Source organism: Bombus affinis, chromosome 8 (genome assembly GCF_024516045.1).
Source record: "Bombus affinis isolate iyBomAffi1 chromosome 8, iyBomAffi1.2, whole genome shotgun sequence".
NCBI lineage: Eukaryota > Metazoa > Arthropoda > Insecta > Hymenoptera > Apidae > Bombus > Bombus affinis.
In genome coordinates this window covers 15,662,519-15,680,113 of record NC_066351.1, presented here as the reverse complement: position 1 = coordinate 15,680,113, position 17,595 = coordinate 15,662,519, and the positions used below count along the sequence as shown (strand labels likewise).

General features: G+C 35.0%; 4 protein-coding genes across 4 annotated transcripts; 2 read left to right on the top strand and 2 right to left on the bottom strand.

The window, feature by feature from the left end:
• The first annotated feature begins 714 nt into the window (after positions 1–714).
• On the top strand, positions 715–6,125 carry LOC126919784 (histone H2A). The gene is made up of 2 exons (XM_050729387.1): positions 715–2,591; positions 5,218–6,125. The coding sequence occupies exon 1, from the start codon at positions 777–779 to the stop codon at positions 1,149–1,151; it is 375 nt and encodes a 124-aa protein (XP_050585344.1). The 5' UTR covers positions 715–776; the 3' UTR covers positions 1,152–2,591; positions 5,218–6,125.
• A 4,627-nt stretch (positions 6,126–10,752) lies between these two features.
• On the top strand, positions 10,753–13,633 carry LOC126919777 (uncharacterized). The gene is made up of 2 exons (XM_050729377.1): positions 10,753–11,225; positions 12,320–13,633. Exon 2 carries the CDS (start codon positions 12,320–12,322, stop codon positions 13,004–13,006), a length of 687 nt encoding a protein of 228 aa, XP_050585334.1. The 5' UTR covers positions 10,753–11,225; the 3' UTR covers positions 13,007–13,633.
• Positions 13,615–15,626, bottom strand: LOC126919753 (uncharacterized). The gene is made up of 2 exons (XM_050729332.1): positions 14,517–15,626; positions 13,615–13,944 (listed from the first exon to the last, which is right to left on the bottom strand). The coding sequence occupies exons 1-2, from the start codon at positions 15,591–15,593 to the stop codon at positions 13,615–13,617; spliced, it is 1,407 nt and encodes a 468-aa protein (XP_050585289.1). The 5' UTR covers positions 15,594–15,626.
• A 533-nt stretch (positions 15,627–16,159) lies between these two features.
• On the bottom strand, positions 16,160–17,595 carry LOC126919781 (uncharacterized). Its single transcript, XM_050729384.1, has 4 exons — positions 17,491–17,595; positions 16,773–16,937; positions 16,557–16,685; positions 16,160–16,431 (listed from the first exon to the last, which is right to left on the bottom strand). Exons 1-4 carry the CDS (start codon positions 17,494–17,496, stop codon positions 16,225–16,227), a joined length of 507 nt encoding a protein of 168 aa, XP_050585341.1. The 5' UTR covers positions 17,497–17,595; the 3' UTR covers positions 16,160–16,224.

The window sequence follows — 17,595 nt, the reverse complement described above, 5'->3', positions numbered from 1 at the left end:
TTAGTGATATTTACTCGCGTGTTAAGATCAGTTGCGTTTTTACATCTGCTCAAATGCCGAAAACGATGAAGACTTGAAAACCTTGTACATTCCTAGACTCGATTGACCTTTTTGGATCTCACGATAATACCACTCAAAGAATTCTTCAATTCTCGACAAGATATTCTAATCAGTTAAATGAAACGACTCTTGATTACATGAATGTACATTAATGGAAATTTGAAGTTCTTGGAGTTTGCTTAAACAAGCTGTGTATTTTCCATTCTTTTTTACTGTTAAACTGTATTATGTGATATGTATTATTACTTTTTCTTATTTAAAATATTCGTTAAAATACGTTTCAAATAATGCTTTTTATTTAGTTTACAATTGTTATATTTCTATTAACAATCCAAATATGATTTACAACGAGCAACATCATGTTTTAATCAATATTTTTTATTAAATTTGCAATTGTTATGTTTATATTAACAATCAACGCATGGTTTACAAACAAGCGAAATCACGTTTTAACCGATGCATTTTATTCAATTGTTATATTTTTGTTAACAATGATAATATGATTTAGGACAAGTAAACGTATAGGTTGAGTAGCAGCAGCGCACCAATCAGAGAACGAGAAGCGCAGCGTGGCTCGTGATTGGTGCGCCGCTGGTCTGGTTTGACGGGTATAAAAGCGCTGCTGTTCCGACGCTTGGTATCACTTTCTACCTACGTGTGGAAGAGAACTCTTCGTTGTTTTCGTTTCTTTCCGTAAACAGTCTTTGAAAGAAGAAATGTCTGGACGTGGAAAAGGTGGAAAAATCAAGGGAAAGGCGAAGTCTCGTTCGAATAGAGCAGGCTTGCAGTTCCCCGTTGGTCGTATTCATAGACTGCTTCGCAAAGGAAATTACGCAGAACGCGTTGGTGCTGGTGCACCTGTTTACTTGGCGGCCGTCATGGAATATTTGGCTGCTGAAGTTTTGGAATTGGCTGGTAACGCAGCCAGAGACAACAAGAAGACTAGGATTATTCCAAGACACTTGCAACTTGCCATCAGGAATGACGAAGAGTTAAACAAACTCTTGTCTGGAGTCACTATCGCCCAAGGTGGTGTTTTGCCAAATATCCAAGCGGTCCTGTTACCTAAGAAAACTGAGAAAAAGGCATAAGCTGCTTTCTCCTTACAAATCGGTCCTTTTCAGGACCAACAATCGATCTTACGAAGAACAGTCTCAAACTAAACTATTCAGATCAATCATTTTAAAATCGTAGGTTTTGTTCGAGTAAACTATCATCATATCGCTCAATTTATGTAATATTTGAGCAATATGGTTGATATGCTGACATGGAGTGCAATAGAGTATAGGAGAGGTTAGGTATATAATATCGAATACTATATAGAATTATTAGTGGCAATAATCGGAAATTAATTTAAGGGCATTTCATGATTTTACGACATACGGGTCTTGAACGCATACATTACCTTTCCCATCCTACCGTTTCTTTACAAATGTCTACAATAGCATGACAAATCGATAATACTCCGATAAAATAGCGTCTACTCGAAGGATAAGCAAAACCGCGGATTAAAGCTTCGATTCGATCTTACTATACGGCGCTAGTGTATCGTGAGAGCTTACGGCGAGCTAAACAGATCTTAAGAAAATAATCTCTGAAAGACCTCCTTTGTGTAAGATCATTGAACTTTATTCGGTGAATAATACGCAGTTAAAGTATACATGTGCACTTATCGAATCAAATATAATACTAACAAAATTTCGAATATCACATTCTATGTGCATTATTTTTCGTGCAAACTACTGTAAAGCCTGATTGTGATTAGTTACGATTCTTCGATCTAAACGATTTGACTAGTGAGAAGAAGAAAGAAAACTTGAAAGTATAGTAGAAATCAAGTAAATAGCAAAGTTTGACTTGAATATTTCTTTCACCTTTCTATTCATCACTCTTCATCACTGAAAAATAAATTAATATTTAATAATTGAATGGAACTAACTTTCAAAGATATTGTTAAAGATTAAAGATTAGAATGAAAAATAAGCAAGTCTCCTTGCGAGAACATGTACAAACGATAGAAAGGGACGAAATTTGAAGGTTGTTCAATCCCTCCACTGACCCGACGCAATATTTCCATTCTGCTCGAGTAAATCTCTCTCTGGTGTAGTGTCCGTGAGACAAAAAAGACGAGGTCGACGGTTGGAAGTTGTCAATGCCATCGAGAATGGTGGACGATCGGCGCGTGAACGTTCGAAGGCGGAGGGGCCTCGGCAAACCGCGTCTATCTGATGCAGACGAAGCGTTACCAGGTGACTCAACTATACTCGTGTACGTCGGTTTCAAAGCGCCGAAAGAAAGGGAAAGTACCCGGGACATCGAAGCATGGGAGCCTGGCGTGCTCTCAGTCCGCGGAAAGCAACTGAGCGCATACGAGAAACGATTCTTCGCATCAATTCTGTCGCGCATTCGTGGAGATCGCGATCGAGATTCGTGGTGACACGTTGTGGACCGTTGGAATATCGTTGATTGGATCCTCGTGTGGCGGTCGGTGGCGATTTTCTGTGACGCGGATCGTACTGGATCGAGGAATGGTAAGGAACGATCGATGTGCATGAATCTTTGTTGATATTCTTTTTAGCGTGGTAGACATCTTGCTCTTTGGAATTCTCGTATATTTAGGACGTATTTACACACGTATTTACGATCGTTTAACAGTTTGCGATTGTTAGCATTTGACAGTGGAAGATCAAATATTCCAAAGGATTAAAGTTGTGCTCTGTGCTGAATTCTTGTTGGAATTTGGTGTGGAGTTTAAATCCTTTCTTGATATACGACAGTCAGACTGTTGAAATGTTTTATAAAGGTTATTCAGAGAGAAAAATTCGATGGGGGCCATTTTTATTTGTTTACGAGGTTCAAGGAACGTTAAACGCACGAGGTCAATGCATTTCGTTCGATATACATGCACTCCGTGGACTTTTTACGAGGCAAGGACACCGCGATATCGGAGAAGAGATCGAAAATCTGAAAGTCATTCGTGCATCGTATCCATACTGTTGCTATAATCAATATAAACCAATGATCAACCCGAATTAACTAACGATCGAATCTCTTGTTTCGTAATAGTACAGAATTTGAACACGTTAAAATAGCATGGAAACATTCAAATTGTACCTTGCTGACATAACGAATAAGTATCGATCGCAACATTATATTGCGCAAATTGTGAAAGACCTTGAACATAGATAGGTTTTCGATCTTTGATTTGAAACCTATTTCGTTCGATAAGCTTTTCACTAATTAATTATTTACATAACTGAATTTAACTATTTAAGTTGAAATTAATTACGTAAATTATCTAACAGTACGTCGCATAATTTATGTATTAATTCGATAAATTATTTCATAATTATTCGAGGCACAGAAAATCATAAAAATATCGTAGAAATATTTTTGATAAACAGAAAACGAAGTCAGAGTTGTTTCGACATTAAATTAGAATATCTCAACGAGGTTAATCGTATCTTCGTTAATGGCAGCACAGTCCGTAACCACGTACCTCACGATCTACACCGGATAATAGTATTATGTTAGCATTACGCAATAGCGAAAATTTCACTTTCCGCGGTACGGCCGCGCGCACGATCGCCAGAAGATAGCGAACCCGTTTGCACGTCGCGTATGCGTTACCTTTGGATACCGGCACAGATTTTTATCGTTCGTTCGTGCTCTCGTCTCCTGTCTCTTTTCGAAGCTTTTTTACACCATCCGACTTGATCGCCGTGGCTTGCCCAACCGGTCTCTCTATCAAAACGCGCGTGTACTTAGCCATACAAGGACGAGCATGTCGACGCGCGCGTGTTCCATAGACGATGGATAATGATTTTCCAGTTGAATATACTTCTCGATATTTGAAACAATGCGATTTGATAATTTTATTATATATTATTATTATTTTCCCTGAAAGTTTTATCGCCTTCTGTCGAGCTCAAGGCTGGCAATTCTATTTTACAAATTCTTTTACTCGCATGGGCGAAACAAGAAACGAATAATAATAGGCCGTAATAGAAAAATTATTCAATTTAGAAAGAAAATGATATTATTTTGAAGAGTATCTAACATAAAAGAATTTTAATGGATATTTATTATAAGAAATTAATAAAAGATTTTAAAGCTTGTGATGGCTTTTTCAGAGTCTTCGGCGTCGATGATTATTCAGAAAATTTTTGAATAAATAAACTTTCCATCTTTAACAAAAATAATTGTATATATCGTAAGTAATGTTCCGCTCTAAAGTCTTCACTTTCTATGTTTCATTAACACTATGCATGAAATCCGAGGTATCACAATGAAAGAATTACACAACAGTCACGAACTTCGATTGCATAATCGACGACCATCTATAAACTAGCTCGATCGCGCGGAAAGGCTTAAACGCAACTACGAACACCATTCTTCCATTTCTCAAACACCGCGTTCGATAACCGCGCAGAAAAATAACCGATACGATTGGTTCGTAACATTTTATCGTCAACTGTTTACTGCGCAATTCAGCGTCCATTGTTCCGTATGTCGTACGGAAGACTGGCTCACCTTTTCAGTAAAACTCGTCGTTGTCATGATGCAACGGATAAAGAAGTGTATCCTTGAAACAGGCGCTTGAAACGATAATATGCTAGGATGAAAAATTAGAATATCATCCTAATCATTGGGACGAATAGTTGATCGTCTTTCGTGTTACAGTTACAAAATTCGAATTAGCTATTTGTTAATTATTATTATTATTATTTATTTATTTATTAATTATACATTATATATTTATATATCAGTTAGTTCCATAATTTTGCGGTATTATTTTAACGAAATTTTCATATTCGTTTCAAATTTTACCAATAAAATCGCGATAATCCGATCTATCTGAATCTAATAAGATTTTCGAAAATTTCCTGCATTTTATTTTCTATACCAAGTTCTCAAAAACCTTCAAATTCGCTGCAGGTTTCGATCACGATTAACCTAAATCCGTGTATTTCAAAGTAGTTCGTTTCATAGCATATGTATAACGCGGAAGGGACACTATCTAACGTTTACATTTTATATGCCGTTTATTCTTACGCAATCGGAAAGAAAATATCGAAGTATATGCGAGAACGTAAGCTACGTAATGTTATAGAACCTCCGATTGAATTCATGACTAACGATTTTCCTTTTTTTTAGGAGTTCTTCGATTAATCGATCGTACATGGAGGAATATCGATCGATTATGATTCCAAATACGTATCGTCTTCGTGGAATGGAATTACCTCAACGAACCACAGATGCTTCAGAATTTCTGCGTGCCTGACATCGCCAATTGGGACTCACGATGTTGGAACCAGTTCTTGGAATATCGACGGTATGGTGGTTGGTGGTGTACGCCAGTATTCTGCTGCTGCTGTCGCCTTTGGTGCTGATCTTCATCGTATTGCTACCGAACTTCCCGATATTGTTGCTCAGAAGAATGTGTTACATTCCGATCGAGTCTATTTGACAAATCGAATCGTCGATTCTTAGAGATCGTACCTCTTTAAACCATTCTGAGTTTCAATGTTAATATTTCCTACGGTTTAACGGTTCGGTAAGTCGATGATTGAATTGCAGAAGACTGTTGAAAAATGCATCATTGTGCTCGAAAATTCAAAGCATGGAAAGAGTTACGATAGTCTTTGATAATTCTACGAAAGTACAGAGTTAGCTTTATGATTGTAATTTCGAGCATGCAATGAGAGATCGTAGATTGAAAAAGAAGATTATAGTTCCCTAATAGATATCTGCACAAAGATACGATACCTGGGACAATGACCATGGAATAAATGGTCGCGGTTGAGAACAAACGTATCTATTTTCCGTACATTGTTCAATCAAATCAAAAGTAGTCGTAAAGTTAATACTCTATTATGTACCTTAATTTAAAGCGTTCTAATTAGCTATCTACTTCTTTATTTAGGTATACAGATTATTAGGACCATTATTCGTACCGTATGATTTATCAGTCCCTTTTTATACGACGATTACGATGTACCTTGGAATTGTCAAGTATACGCACAATTGATTAGAAATGAATTATAAAGCACTCTCTATCGAAACACCGTTATTTCTGTTTATTTGAATCAACATTTAAACACGATTCGATTCTTCGCTCGGTTCTTCTCCTGTCATGATTCTTTCGCTGCCGTTGCCAAGATTTCGCCATAGCTGTCGCGTGTAGAACGAGTATAACCGACATGTAAAACTGATATAACGGGAACGACGTTTCGCAAAATGCGAACAACACGAAAATTTCGAGAGATCCACGCGTTTTCGAATCCGGTAACAGTAGCGTCGTTGATTCTTACGTCATTGAGCTGGTTTATACGTTCGTCTCGTGTGCACAGCCAGCATTTTTATACGTAAACATCTGGCCTACGTGAGAATCGAGGAGCTCCAGAGGCACGTGCTGACCATTCTTAGTCGAAATTATCATTTTGAAACATTCGAGAAAGCTGGACTAATAATTTTGTTATCTTTTTACCACATCTTTGCCTTTCTCTATTCGATTTAAGACATTTAGGCAAACGCGAAAGGAAAGGTTGTTCGGACAGTTCATAGCGTTTTTCACAACCGATATGTCGTGCGACAGATTCTAATAGAATTGGAAGAAGATTATTTTATCATAAATTTTACTAAATAATAAATTTCGCTATGAACTTTCTCAATAACTTAACGTTTCGATAAATTTTGAAAAATGAGAACACGTCACATAGATAGGATATTTGAACCAATGCCTTTACCTCGATTTTCTCGAGCGTGGATATTTTTCCCTGAATGTCCTTTAATTTTCCTTTCATTAATGAGAGTATTATGTAAAAGGGAGCGTGTATGTGTGTCATTGAACGTTCACCATTTATCTTGTTAGTCATTCGGTTTCTTTCTTTTTTTTCATAAACTTTGAGAACGAATTATTTTTTTATTCGTCATAAATGGCATTTGCGATCGATTGGAGATTGAATGATTAGCGCGTGTTAGTTCGTTGCTGATTTCGTGATACGCGAGCGTGTACGGTCACTGTCACGAATCGATATGTCTATCTCATTAAATTCATGTGTCTAACAGCGATCGAGGTCCTTATATTTCTTTTTTCTTATTTCTTGAAACATTTTAGTTCGTTCGTAATGTGCTGGTTGTCCCGTAACGAATGACCTATGAAATGTGAAATATTATTTTTAACTATCGTTAGTATTTATTGAAAGGAAACGTTCGAGCCATAGCCACGTGAAAGAACAGATACTCATAGCTACAATTAAGTAGCCGCACGTACGTCATTAACCAAGCAGTTACGAAAAGATCGACCCTACCCTTTAGATGAGACGTGTTTGGGCCATTATCCCTCTAGTAATTACTTCTTCGTCGGTTATCCTTATCAGAAACTGTAAATCGTTTGCCTCGTTCAAAGTCAACATTTTACTGCTGACATTTTTATTATCAGTAACCATCGTCGTTCGTTAATACGATTTATTGTTCCATAAAATACAAATTTTACTTTTTACAGGATGGAACATATTAATACTATTTTTTAGTATTACTCTTATCTATTTACCTCTGAAGAATGTTTCAAGTGCAATATTCTTTCAATTTTTCGAATTCGAAAATTACAAGATTTCGAAATATTCGAACTTTCAAACTTTCAAATTTTCAAACTTTCAAACATTAAATATTCAAATGTTCAAACTTTGAAACATTTAAATATTCAAATTTTCAAGCTTCCAAACCTCTGATGAATGTTTCAAGTGCAATATTCTTCCAATCTTTCGAATTCGAAAATTACAAGATTTCGAAATATTCGAACTTTCAAACTTTCAAATTTTCAAACTTTCAAACATTAAATATTCAAATGTTCAAACTTTGAAACATTTAAATATTCAAATTTTCAAGCTTTCAAATATTTGAATATTTAAATTTTCATATATTCAAACATTCAAATTTTTAAATATTCAAAAATACAAATTTGCAAACTTTCAAATTTTCAAACTTCCAAACATTAAATGTTCAAATTCACAAACTTTGAAACATTTAAATATTCAAATATTCAAGCTTCCAAACCTTTGATGAATGTTTCATGTGCAATATTCTTCCAATTTTTCGAATTCGAAAATTTCCAAATATTCGAACTTTCAAACTTTCAAATTTTCAAACTTCCAAACATTAAATATTCAAATATTCAAACTTTGAAACATTTAAATATTCAAATTTTCAAGCTTTCAAATATTTGAATATTTAAATTTTCATATATCCAAACATTCAAATTTTTAAATATTCAAATATACAAATTCGCAAACTTTCAAATTTTCAAACTTCCAAACATTAAATGTTCAAATTCACAAACTTTGAAACATTTAAATATTCAAATTTTCAAGCTTCCAAACCTTTGATGAATGTTTCATGTGCAATATTCTTCCAATTTTCCGAATTCGAAAATTTTCAAATATTCGAACTTTCAAACTTTCAAATTTTCAAACTTCCAAACATTAAATATTCAAATGTTCAAACTTTGAAACATTTAAATATTCAAATTTTCAAGCTTTCAAATATTTGAATATTTAAATTTTCATATATCCAAACATTCAAATTTTTAAATATTCAAAAATACAAATTTGCAAACTTTCAAATTTTCAAACTTCCAAACATTAAATATTCAAATGTTCAAACTTTGAAACATTTAAATATTCAAATATTCAAGCTTCCAAACCTTTGATGAATGTTTCATGTGCAATATTCTTCCAATTTTTCGAATTCGAAAATTTCCAAATATTCGAACTTTCAAACTTTCAAATTTTCAAACTTCCAGACATTAAATATTCAAATATTCAAACTTTGAAACATTTAAATATTCAAATTTTCAAGCTTTCAAATATTTGAATATTTAAATTTTCATATATCCAAACATTCAAATTTTTAAATATTCAAATATACAAATTTGCAAACTTTCAAATTTTCAAACTTCCAAACATTAAATGTTCAAATTCACAAACTTTGAAACATTTAAATATTCAAATTTTCAAGTTTCCAAACCTTTGATGAATGTTTCATGTGCAATATTCTTCCAATTTTTCGAATTCGAAAATTTTCAAATATTCGAACTTTCAAACTTTCAAATTTTCAAACTTCCAAACATTAAATATTCAAATATTCAAACTTTGAAACATTTAAATATTCAAATTTTCAAGCTTTCAAATATTTGAATATTTAAATTTTCATATATTCAAACATTCAAATTTTTAAATATTCAAAAATACAAATTCGCAAACTTTCAGATTTTCAAACTTCCAAACATTAAATGTTCAAATTCACAAACTTTGAAACATTTAAATATTCAAATTTTCAAGCTTCCAAACCTCTGATGAATGTTTCAAGTGCAATATTCTTCCAATCTTTCGAATTCGAAAATTATAAGATTTTCAAATATTCGAACTTTCAAACTTTCAAATTTTCAAACTTCCAAACATTAAATATTCAAATGTTCAAACTTTGAAACATTTAAATATTCAAATTTTCAAGCTTTCAAATATTTGAATATTTAAATTTTCATATATCCAAACATTCAAATTTTTAAATATTCAAATATACAAATTCGCAAACTTTCAGATTTTCAAACTTCCAAACATTAAATGTTCAAATTCACAAACTTTGAAACATTTAAATATTCAAATTTTCAAGGTTCCAAACCTCTGATGAATGTTTCAAGTGCAATATTCTTCCAATCTTTCGAATTCGAAAATTATAAGATTTTCAAATATTCGAACTTTCAAACTTTCAAATTTTCAAACTTCCAAACATTAAATATTCAAATGTTCAAACTTTGAAACATTTAAATATTCAAATTTTCAAGCTTTCAAATATTTGAATATTTAAATTTTCATATATTCAAACATTCAAATTTTTAAATATTCAAAAATACAAATTCGCAAACTTTCAGATTTTCAAACTTCCAAACATTAAATGTTCAAATTTACAAACTTTGAAACATTTAAATATTCAAATTTTCAAGGTTCCAAACCTCTGATGAATGTTTCAAGTGCAATATTCTTCCAATCTTTCGAATTCGAAAATTATAAGATTTTCAAATATTCGAACTTTCAAACTTTCAAATTTTCAAACTTCCAAACATTAAATATTCAAATGTTCAAACTTTGAAACATTTAAATATTCAAATTTTCAAGCTTTCAAATATTTGAATATTTAAATTTTCATATATCCAAACATTCGAATTTTTAAATATTCAAAAATACAAATTTGCTAACTTTCAAATTTTCAAACTTCCAAACATTAAATGTTCAAATTCACAAACTTTGAAACATTTAAATATTCAAATTTTCAAGCTTCCAAACCTCTGATGAATGTTTCAAGTGCAATATTCTTCCAATCTTTCGAATTCGAAAATTATAAGATTTTCAAATATTCGAACTTTCAAACTTTCAAATTTTCAAACTTCCAAACATTAAATATTCAAATGTTCAAAATTTGAAACATTTAAATATTCAAATTTTCAAGCTTTCAAATATTTGAATATTTAAATTTTCATGTATTCAAACATTCAAATTTTTAAATATTCAAAAATACAAATTTGCTAACTTTCAAATTTTCAAACTTCCAAACATTAAATATTCAAATGTTCAAACTTTGAAACATTTAAATATTCAAATTTTCAAGCTTTCAAATATTTGAATATTTAAATTTTCATATATTCAAACATTCAAATTTTTAAATGTTCAAAAATACAAATTTGCAAACTTTCAAATTCTCAAATTTTCAAATATTTAAATATTGAAATGTTTTATCTCTCAAACATATATATTCCCCATTTCGAGCATCTTTAAACGCTTGGTGTTCGATGCACGTCCACGTTCACAGTTCGTCCATCAATCGTGCGCCATGCATCGCGGTCCTGTGCATGGTAAATGCTTGTCCTTCTGCAGTTCGCTGGTTGATGTAGACGGGCCTGATGTTGAACATTACAGTACCGATCGCGGAGTACTTTCGCTAAGTGGTATGTAGTGGGGGAGGTAGGACTTGAACCCTGATTGTGAGACCCTATGGGCCATATATACTACGGTTCCATGCAGTTCTCTTGCTACTTAGTGTCAGCTTCTCGACGATCCTTGCTGCTCTGTAGGGAAGGTATACCAAGAGGGAGACGGATCGAGTAAAAGGTAAGCGTCGTTCATTTTATTATCGACAACTGATCTTTGGTTACACTCGAATTTATATGACAAAAATTTGTCGATTCTTTGTCTTTATGACTCTTCAAAGTCACGTTTTATGACGAAGAACGAAAGAACGCGTCGGGCAAGGAAGAAATTCGCTTATGTTAATGAGATGAATCATTGTAGCGAAGCGCGTGTTTACAATGTGGTATCGACGTTCTATGCATTTTCCTTCTGTCAATAATTCCGATAGAATTTACATTTTTCATACAATTACTGCAATTATAAAAGTTACTAAATTAATGGATGATTTAATTTTAATTTTTCGTAATTAACCGCTTTCCTCGTTGAAATCTGTTTTTCTCTCGATTATCTGAACTTCACGGAACGCAAGAATTTTGCTAGGTGCGACAACTCGACTGTTAGCACACACCTACAAAGAAAACAGTCGAGATTTTATTCCGTGCACGTGTAGCTCGCCTCTTTTGTATGCGATCGTTCGAGCAAGCACACGCGAGATTCTTATCCATGGATGTCTGTTATTTCTCGAGAAACAATGGACAGCTGGTTGACACGCGGTTAAATCGTCAGTCTTGCTTTCTAGAAATCTGGATAAATTTTAACAAGTTCGTATAACTTTTCACTTACGAAACTAGTTCTTCGTAGTTACGATCTATAAATTACAATCTTTTTTTTTTGTATATTATATCTTTTTATACTCGTAAAGTTATTAGACTGTGTGTGTATATAAACAGGATAGATTCGAATACCGTGGTATTATATCGCGAGCGAATTAATACAACACCTCATAACGTTCTGACATTCTCGCATAGCTTTGTTCTTGCATCAACGCAACGCGGTTGATAATTGCAACTATCACGTACGTCACTTTGGGGTCGTTTTACTGTACGTATACACGCGTGCTTGCGCTAGATTTATCGACGTTGTGCTCGAACAGGGACTTTGAACTATATCATTCTCTCCGTGACACGATAGCTTACGGGACTTGATATTTGTTTCGATTATACCGTCATTTTTGACACGTTGTATCGTACTAAACATTAATTCCCGTTCTTTTAATTCTATTTAATAATTTTCAGATGAATTTGTTGGTCGTCTTCGCGTTGATAACAGTGGCTTCAGGAAATCCAGGACTCCTTCGGGTTCCTAAAGTGTATAACGCCGTGATTACAAGTAATCAAAACTTGTCCCCGTCCAGGGCATATCCAGTGATTCAACCGATAATCCATCGAACAGCGGTTGGATACGTGCCACCGGTTTATTACACGCAAGTAGCGCCTCATCTTGCTGGACCAGAAGTCGTTCATCTTCCTCAAAATCCTCTAAAATCGTACAATCAGCCTGACGTACAAGCCGAACCCACCGCTACCGTCGAACAGACGAAACCAACTGACGCGAAGGATAAAATAGAAGCAACGTACCCAAGTGCAGAAGAGAACAAAGGTTTAAAGTCGGAACCTAAGAGCAAGAACGGGGAACAAGAACCTCTAAGCTTCTATCCCAATTATCAATCGTTATACTACGATCCCTATTTTTACACGTACAGTGGATTCAACCCTCACCTGGTCCCAGGGACCTACTACGTCGACTATCAACCCTATGGCACTTTAGAGCCTATTCCAGCAACCACACCGAAGAACGGGTTCTCTGAACATCTGCTTCCAGCTTACCACGAAGAGAAGAAGCTCGCTGCAAAGGAACAAAAAGAGAAAATACCAGACGTACCACCGCCACCCCTTCCGACAGCTGTGCCCAAAAGTTCCTGAAGGGGAACCCGTCCGACAAGATTCTTCGAATTACGTTTATTCGCCGTCATGGTCAGACTGATTATTTCATAGTGTTTGGAGGAAACGATGTATTTTACGGACGATGAATGACGTTAAACCTTTTGGAACCGAATTTTTTTTCACTCGCGAGAGAAGCTCTCTTTATTATTTATTGACCATAGAAACACATTTTTTCCCGGTGGTTTTGTAAAAAGAACATACACACCGAAACAGAGTAGTTTTACTGAGAACAAATACATTCGTCGTTTAGTCAATTGAACCGCTCAGAAGCCACACTGAACAACTTTATCAATTGCAAAGTACAGATGTTATAAATTCTGTTTTTTTCAATTTATCTTCGAATTTATTATTTTCTGTGCCCTCTTCTTGCAATGAATGAACTTACGAGAGAAAGCCATTTGGTTCTTGAGAATCGAATATTAATGGAATAAAATTAAAACACTAATAGAGAATGCAGTTGATTAGTTTGACTTTTGACAGGCTTAATTAATGGAATATTAATGCAATATCAGGAGCGAAAGGGTTAAGAAGGAACAATGAATTTGATGTACGAGGGTATTATATGGATCATTTGTTTTAATATAAAATTACGGTACGAAGCTGCAACTGTTTTCTACTTTGTTGACGGCCCACATCCTCACGGAATATGATAATTGCTCGAGATGGAAGCCGTTGAACTTGAGCTTCGCGTTGATAAGGCTGCCGTCCTCTCTACGATTCACTTCCAGTTTCACCGTGACGCTCTTGTTACGATTCAATGATTCCACTCTGATGCATGTAATGCAAAGATGTCCATCCACCGACGTAGTTATATCCGCGACAGCTTGTGACGCTTGGCGTACACTGATGATTATGTTATGCTGATATACTAAATTACCAATACAATTACCCCATTTCGCGTCGCTTTTGTCATCGTCCTAAACACATTTATCATTGTTTGATTAGGAATTTGTAGAAATACAGTAAAACTCCGTTTACCTGGATCCCATTTGTCGGAACAACATTTTAACCAACGTTTAAGTGAGATTGTCAATTTCTTGGACATAATAGTCTCATTATCTAACAAAATCTCACCTGTTCATGTATAATTTCGTATTCAGTAAAAGCAAATCCAAGTTTTCCTGATTATATTCTGTGATTATAGAAATTTGTAATTAAGAAACGATCTAGTTGACAGATTAACTAAAATTTCTGGCTACCGAGTTCGCTTACGTGAACCTCAACTCTGTTGCATAGAGAACGAAAAGTAATTGGTAAGAAAAATTAATAAGAAAAAACGTGTGAATTCCTATTGTATCAATTGTTTGTTCCTTCATTGTGAGTTCAGATAAATTGAGCTCTACCATACCATAGACGTTTACTTATAATTTTTTATCCCCCTTTTTTATAGTTTATTTGCATAGGATGTTAAGCATGTTAAGTTTAGTCTGTTAAATCTTTGTAGCATAATATATACAATTTTGATAAATACATGCATCGCATAACTTACTAGTTTCGAGTCATTAGACTTCTGATAGTCATCGTTATCTTCCAGATAGTCAGAGTCTTCGTCGTAGTCCTCCTCGACATCTAGCGAATTTTCTGTAGTTTGAAATTGGTTTAATCGGTAAATACGATAGGCTGTTGTCGTGGTTTCTATGGTTTGTTCTTGAATCGGTGTCGTAGAAGAAGTGGAAGTACTAGTCTGGAGACTGTTATTCGCCTTATCGACTGCGTGTTCCCTTTTATTGATATTATTTATCGCGATCTTCACGGATGAGGGCAAAGATACGTTGTTTTTCTTCTCCAAATCGTATTTATATATATACTTTGGAGTCGTGGACGTTTTCTTCGCGTACTTGTCCGCTATTTCTTTTTGGCGAGCGTGAAATCTGTCCATAACCGCTTTCCTTTTCGCGTAATATTCCGATTTATCATCTTTCGAATCCTTAGTCACCGCGTAACGTTTCGATCTATTCGTTTTATTATTCGGCAAATAATTCACGTAACGTCGACTGATTTTCTTCGTCTTGTCCACGGGTTTGTCGTCGTTCGAATCGCTCGAGCGTTCTTTACTCTTCCAATTCTTGTAACCAGCCTGAACGTGAGCCAGCTTCAACTTTTTATGGCTTTTCTTCGCGCCTTTAAACTCATTCAACGCAGTCGCGTTTCTTTTTACTCTGTCCTTGCGCGTTTCGTCACTTTTATCTCCGATTAAAAGATGTTGCCCATTCTCGATGGACTGTTCCTTGCCAAAGGGTTCCACTCGCAGCCGAGTGATCTTGTATTTCTTGAAAATCGGTTTAATCTTCGTTTCGAGGTCTTCGCCAGCGTCCTTTCTACTAATAAGCATGAATCTCCACAACTTTAGTTTCTTTTCTTTCCCCTTAACGTCGTACGTTTTTAATCCCTGATAGTCTCCTTCCGTAATTTTCGTCTCCTTGAAGGTAGACGACTCGATAATCACAAAAAGCGTCAACGTCAGAGCACCGACCAACCAAACAGTTTTCGGAGTCATATTCACGATCGATGCGAACGATCCTAGCACCAACGAAGCAAATGAAGGAATCCGAAGAGAGTTTCGCATCTTTGACCTCAGTTTATCTACCGTTCGTGGGGTGAGAGACCTTTCCCAGCGTTGCTGGACGCGCGATTGTTTCGATGTCTCAAAAATAATATCTAATTATAACAATATGTTTATAAAATTTATCGCAAACCGATGAAAACAGACTAATAGATTATCTTCCGACGAGACTACCCTATGATCGTGGCGCCAATGATGCAAAACGTTCGTTAGCTTTTATCGTATCGTGTAACATAATTACAACTCTCAACGTGAACATATTTTCTTAAACACGGCCGGCAGATTTAAATTACTATTAAATTACCACAAAATTACTATTCCATAGAATCGAAGAATTTAAGGAGCAGCTAGCTAAGAATTCTGCTACGTTAGTAGCTTGTTGGCTCGAAGTTTGATGAAAGTGAAGAATGTTATTATTAATATTTGTAGAGTTAATTTCATATTAATCTTAGCGGATGATTCGATATAAATAGAATTATAAAAATGATACCAAATTTTTGATAGCTGGTGTACGTAGCTCAGAAACTTGAATCATTAAATTTCTAAGTGAACGTGTAAGTACAAGGAAGTAGCGGGTAAAGGTGTAAATATTTTATTTAATTAGCATGAAGCGTGAAACGTAATACACGGCAGTTTATATCGATTCAATGGTAATGCTGTCATCGTCGATGTCTTCCCCGCTCTCGTTCGATTTCTTCATTTCTTTTTCTGGTTCAACCTTCGTGTCCAATTTTTCGATGCCGTCCTCGTTGCTTTCATCCTCTGGTTTCATAGTGGTTGTCGACGGTGGGCTTGGTTTAGGCGGTTCTCCCGGTTGAATAGGTTTTAACAGTGGATACACCTATGAAAAATCAAATGGATCATACTATTTCAATGCCCAACGCACGCACAAAGCTGTTATTGTTGAAAAAATTGATTTTTTAGAGAAATTGAGATATCAGACGATCGAACAATTTTAGTTTTTACCGGATTCAATGGAAATCGGAAGTCATGTACAGGGGTGCTATAATAAATGTTATAAGCAGGCAAATGGGAGACCGAAGGCCTTCCATAAGCGACGACAGCGGCTGGGATACCATTCACATCTACGGGAACCTATAGAAACAAAGCAGCGATGAAAAAGAATCTGTAGAAATAAAGAAAAAATGATGAAATTTTACAAAGTTTTAAGAGGCACGTTACATTTTGATAGTAAAACGGAGAGTTCTGGTATTGCAGAAGTTGCGGATATACGCTGATGACTTCAGAAGGGTTTTGATGATCGTTGACGTACAAGTTTAGTCCGATTGGTTTCGACTCTATCGATACGACCAGGATTACAGCGAAGGCAAGCAACGTGGCGTAAACCTTGAAAAACGATGGTGAAAAGATTCTGACGAATTCAAAAAGAACGATTGTTTCTCCCATTTATAGAATGATATATCGAATCGTGTGATAGGAGAAACAATGCGGTAGTTAGCTGCAGATTGATCGTACGAATCCTGTGTCGAATAAAGAAACAGCTCGTCCGACGCTTTTGATAATACGAGCTTTGGCTCGATGCGCAGCATCGCGTGGCCCGCATATCAATGATTCTGATTCACAGGCAACGCGGAAACTGATTTTTTTCCGCAGATGTAACGGTTAGTCGCGTCTTGAGAATTATTCATAAATACAGTGGATCTTCTCTGCCACTGGTGTTATTATCATTTCCAACCCTTTTGGGCTGAAATTTATTTTATACGAACGAAAAAATAAGAATATATCGAACGAAATATTCTATTTGTCGTCGTGCCCGTTTACCGAAATACAAATTATAAGAAACTATTCATAATGGAAACTTGGAAAAGTAAAGTAGGCGTGCTTCGAGTTGGAAAGTTGGAGAAACGATATTTAAACGAACGATCAGAAATAGACTCACCTGCATAGTGTGATCACAGCTTCGCGATAGGCTTGGGAAACTATCTGTACTAACCGGAATTTCAGCCCTACCTACGATTTATATATTCTTCATGGAGAGCAAACT

Bases quoted from the DNA above. Each gene is read 5' to 3' on its own strand.
- LOC126919784 (XM_050729387.1), top strand. From the start codon at position 777: ATGTCTGGACGTGGAAAAGGTGGAAAAATCAAGGGAAAGGCGAAGTCT.
- LOC126919777 (XM_050729377.1), top strand. From the start codon at position 12,320: ATGAATTTGTTGGTCGTCTTCGCGTTGATAACAGTGGCTTCAGGAAAT.
- LOC126919753 (XM_050729332.1), bottom strand. From the start codon at position 15,593: ATGCGAAACTCTCTTCGGATTCCTTCATTTGCTTCGTTGGTGCTAGGA. The intron at 13,945-14,516 runs GTAAGTTATGCG...AAATGTGTTTAG, and splicing joins AGTCTAATGACTCGAAACTA to GACGATGACAAAAGCGACGC.
- LOC126919781 (XM_050729384.1), bottom strand. The intron at 16,686-16,772 runs GTAACGTGCCTC...TTGTTTCTATAG, and splicing joins CTCCGTTTTACTATCAAAAT to GTTCCCGTAGATGTGAATGG. The intron at 16,432-16,556 runs GTAAAAACTAAA...GATTTTTCATAG, and splicing joins TCCGATTTCCATTGAATCCG to GTGTATCCACTGTTAAAACC.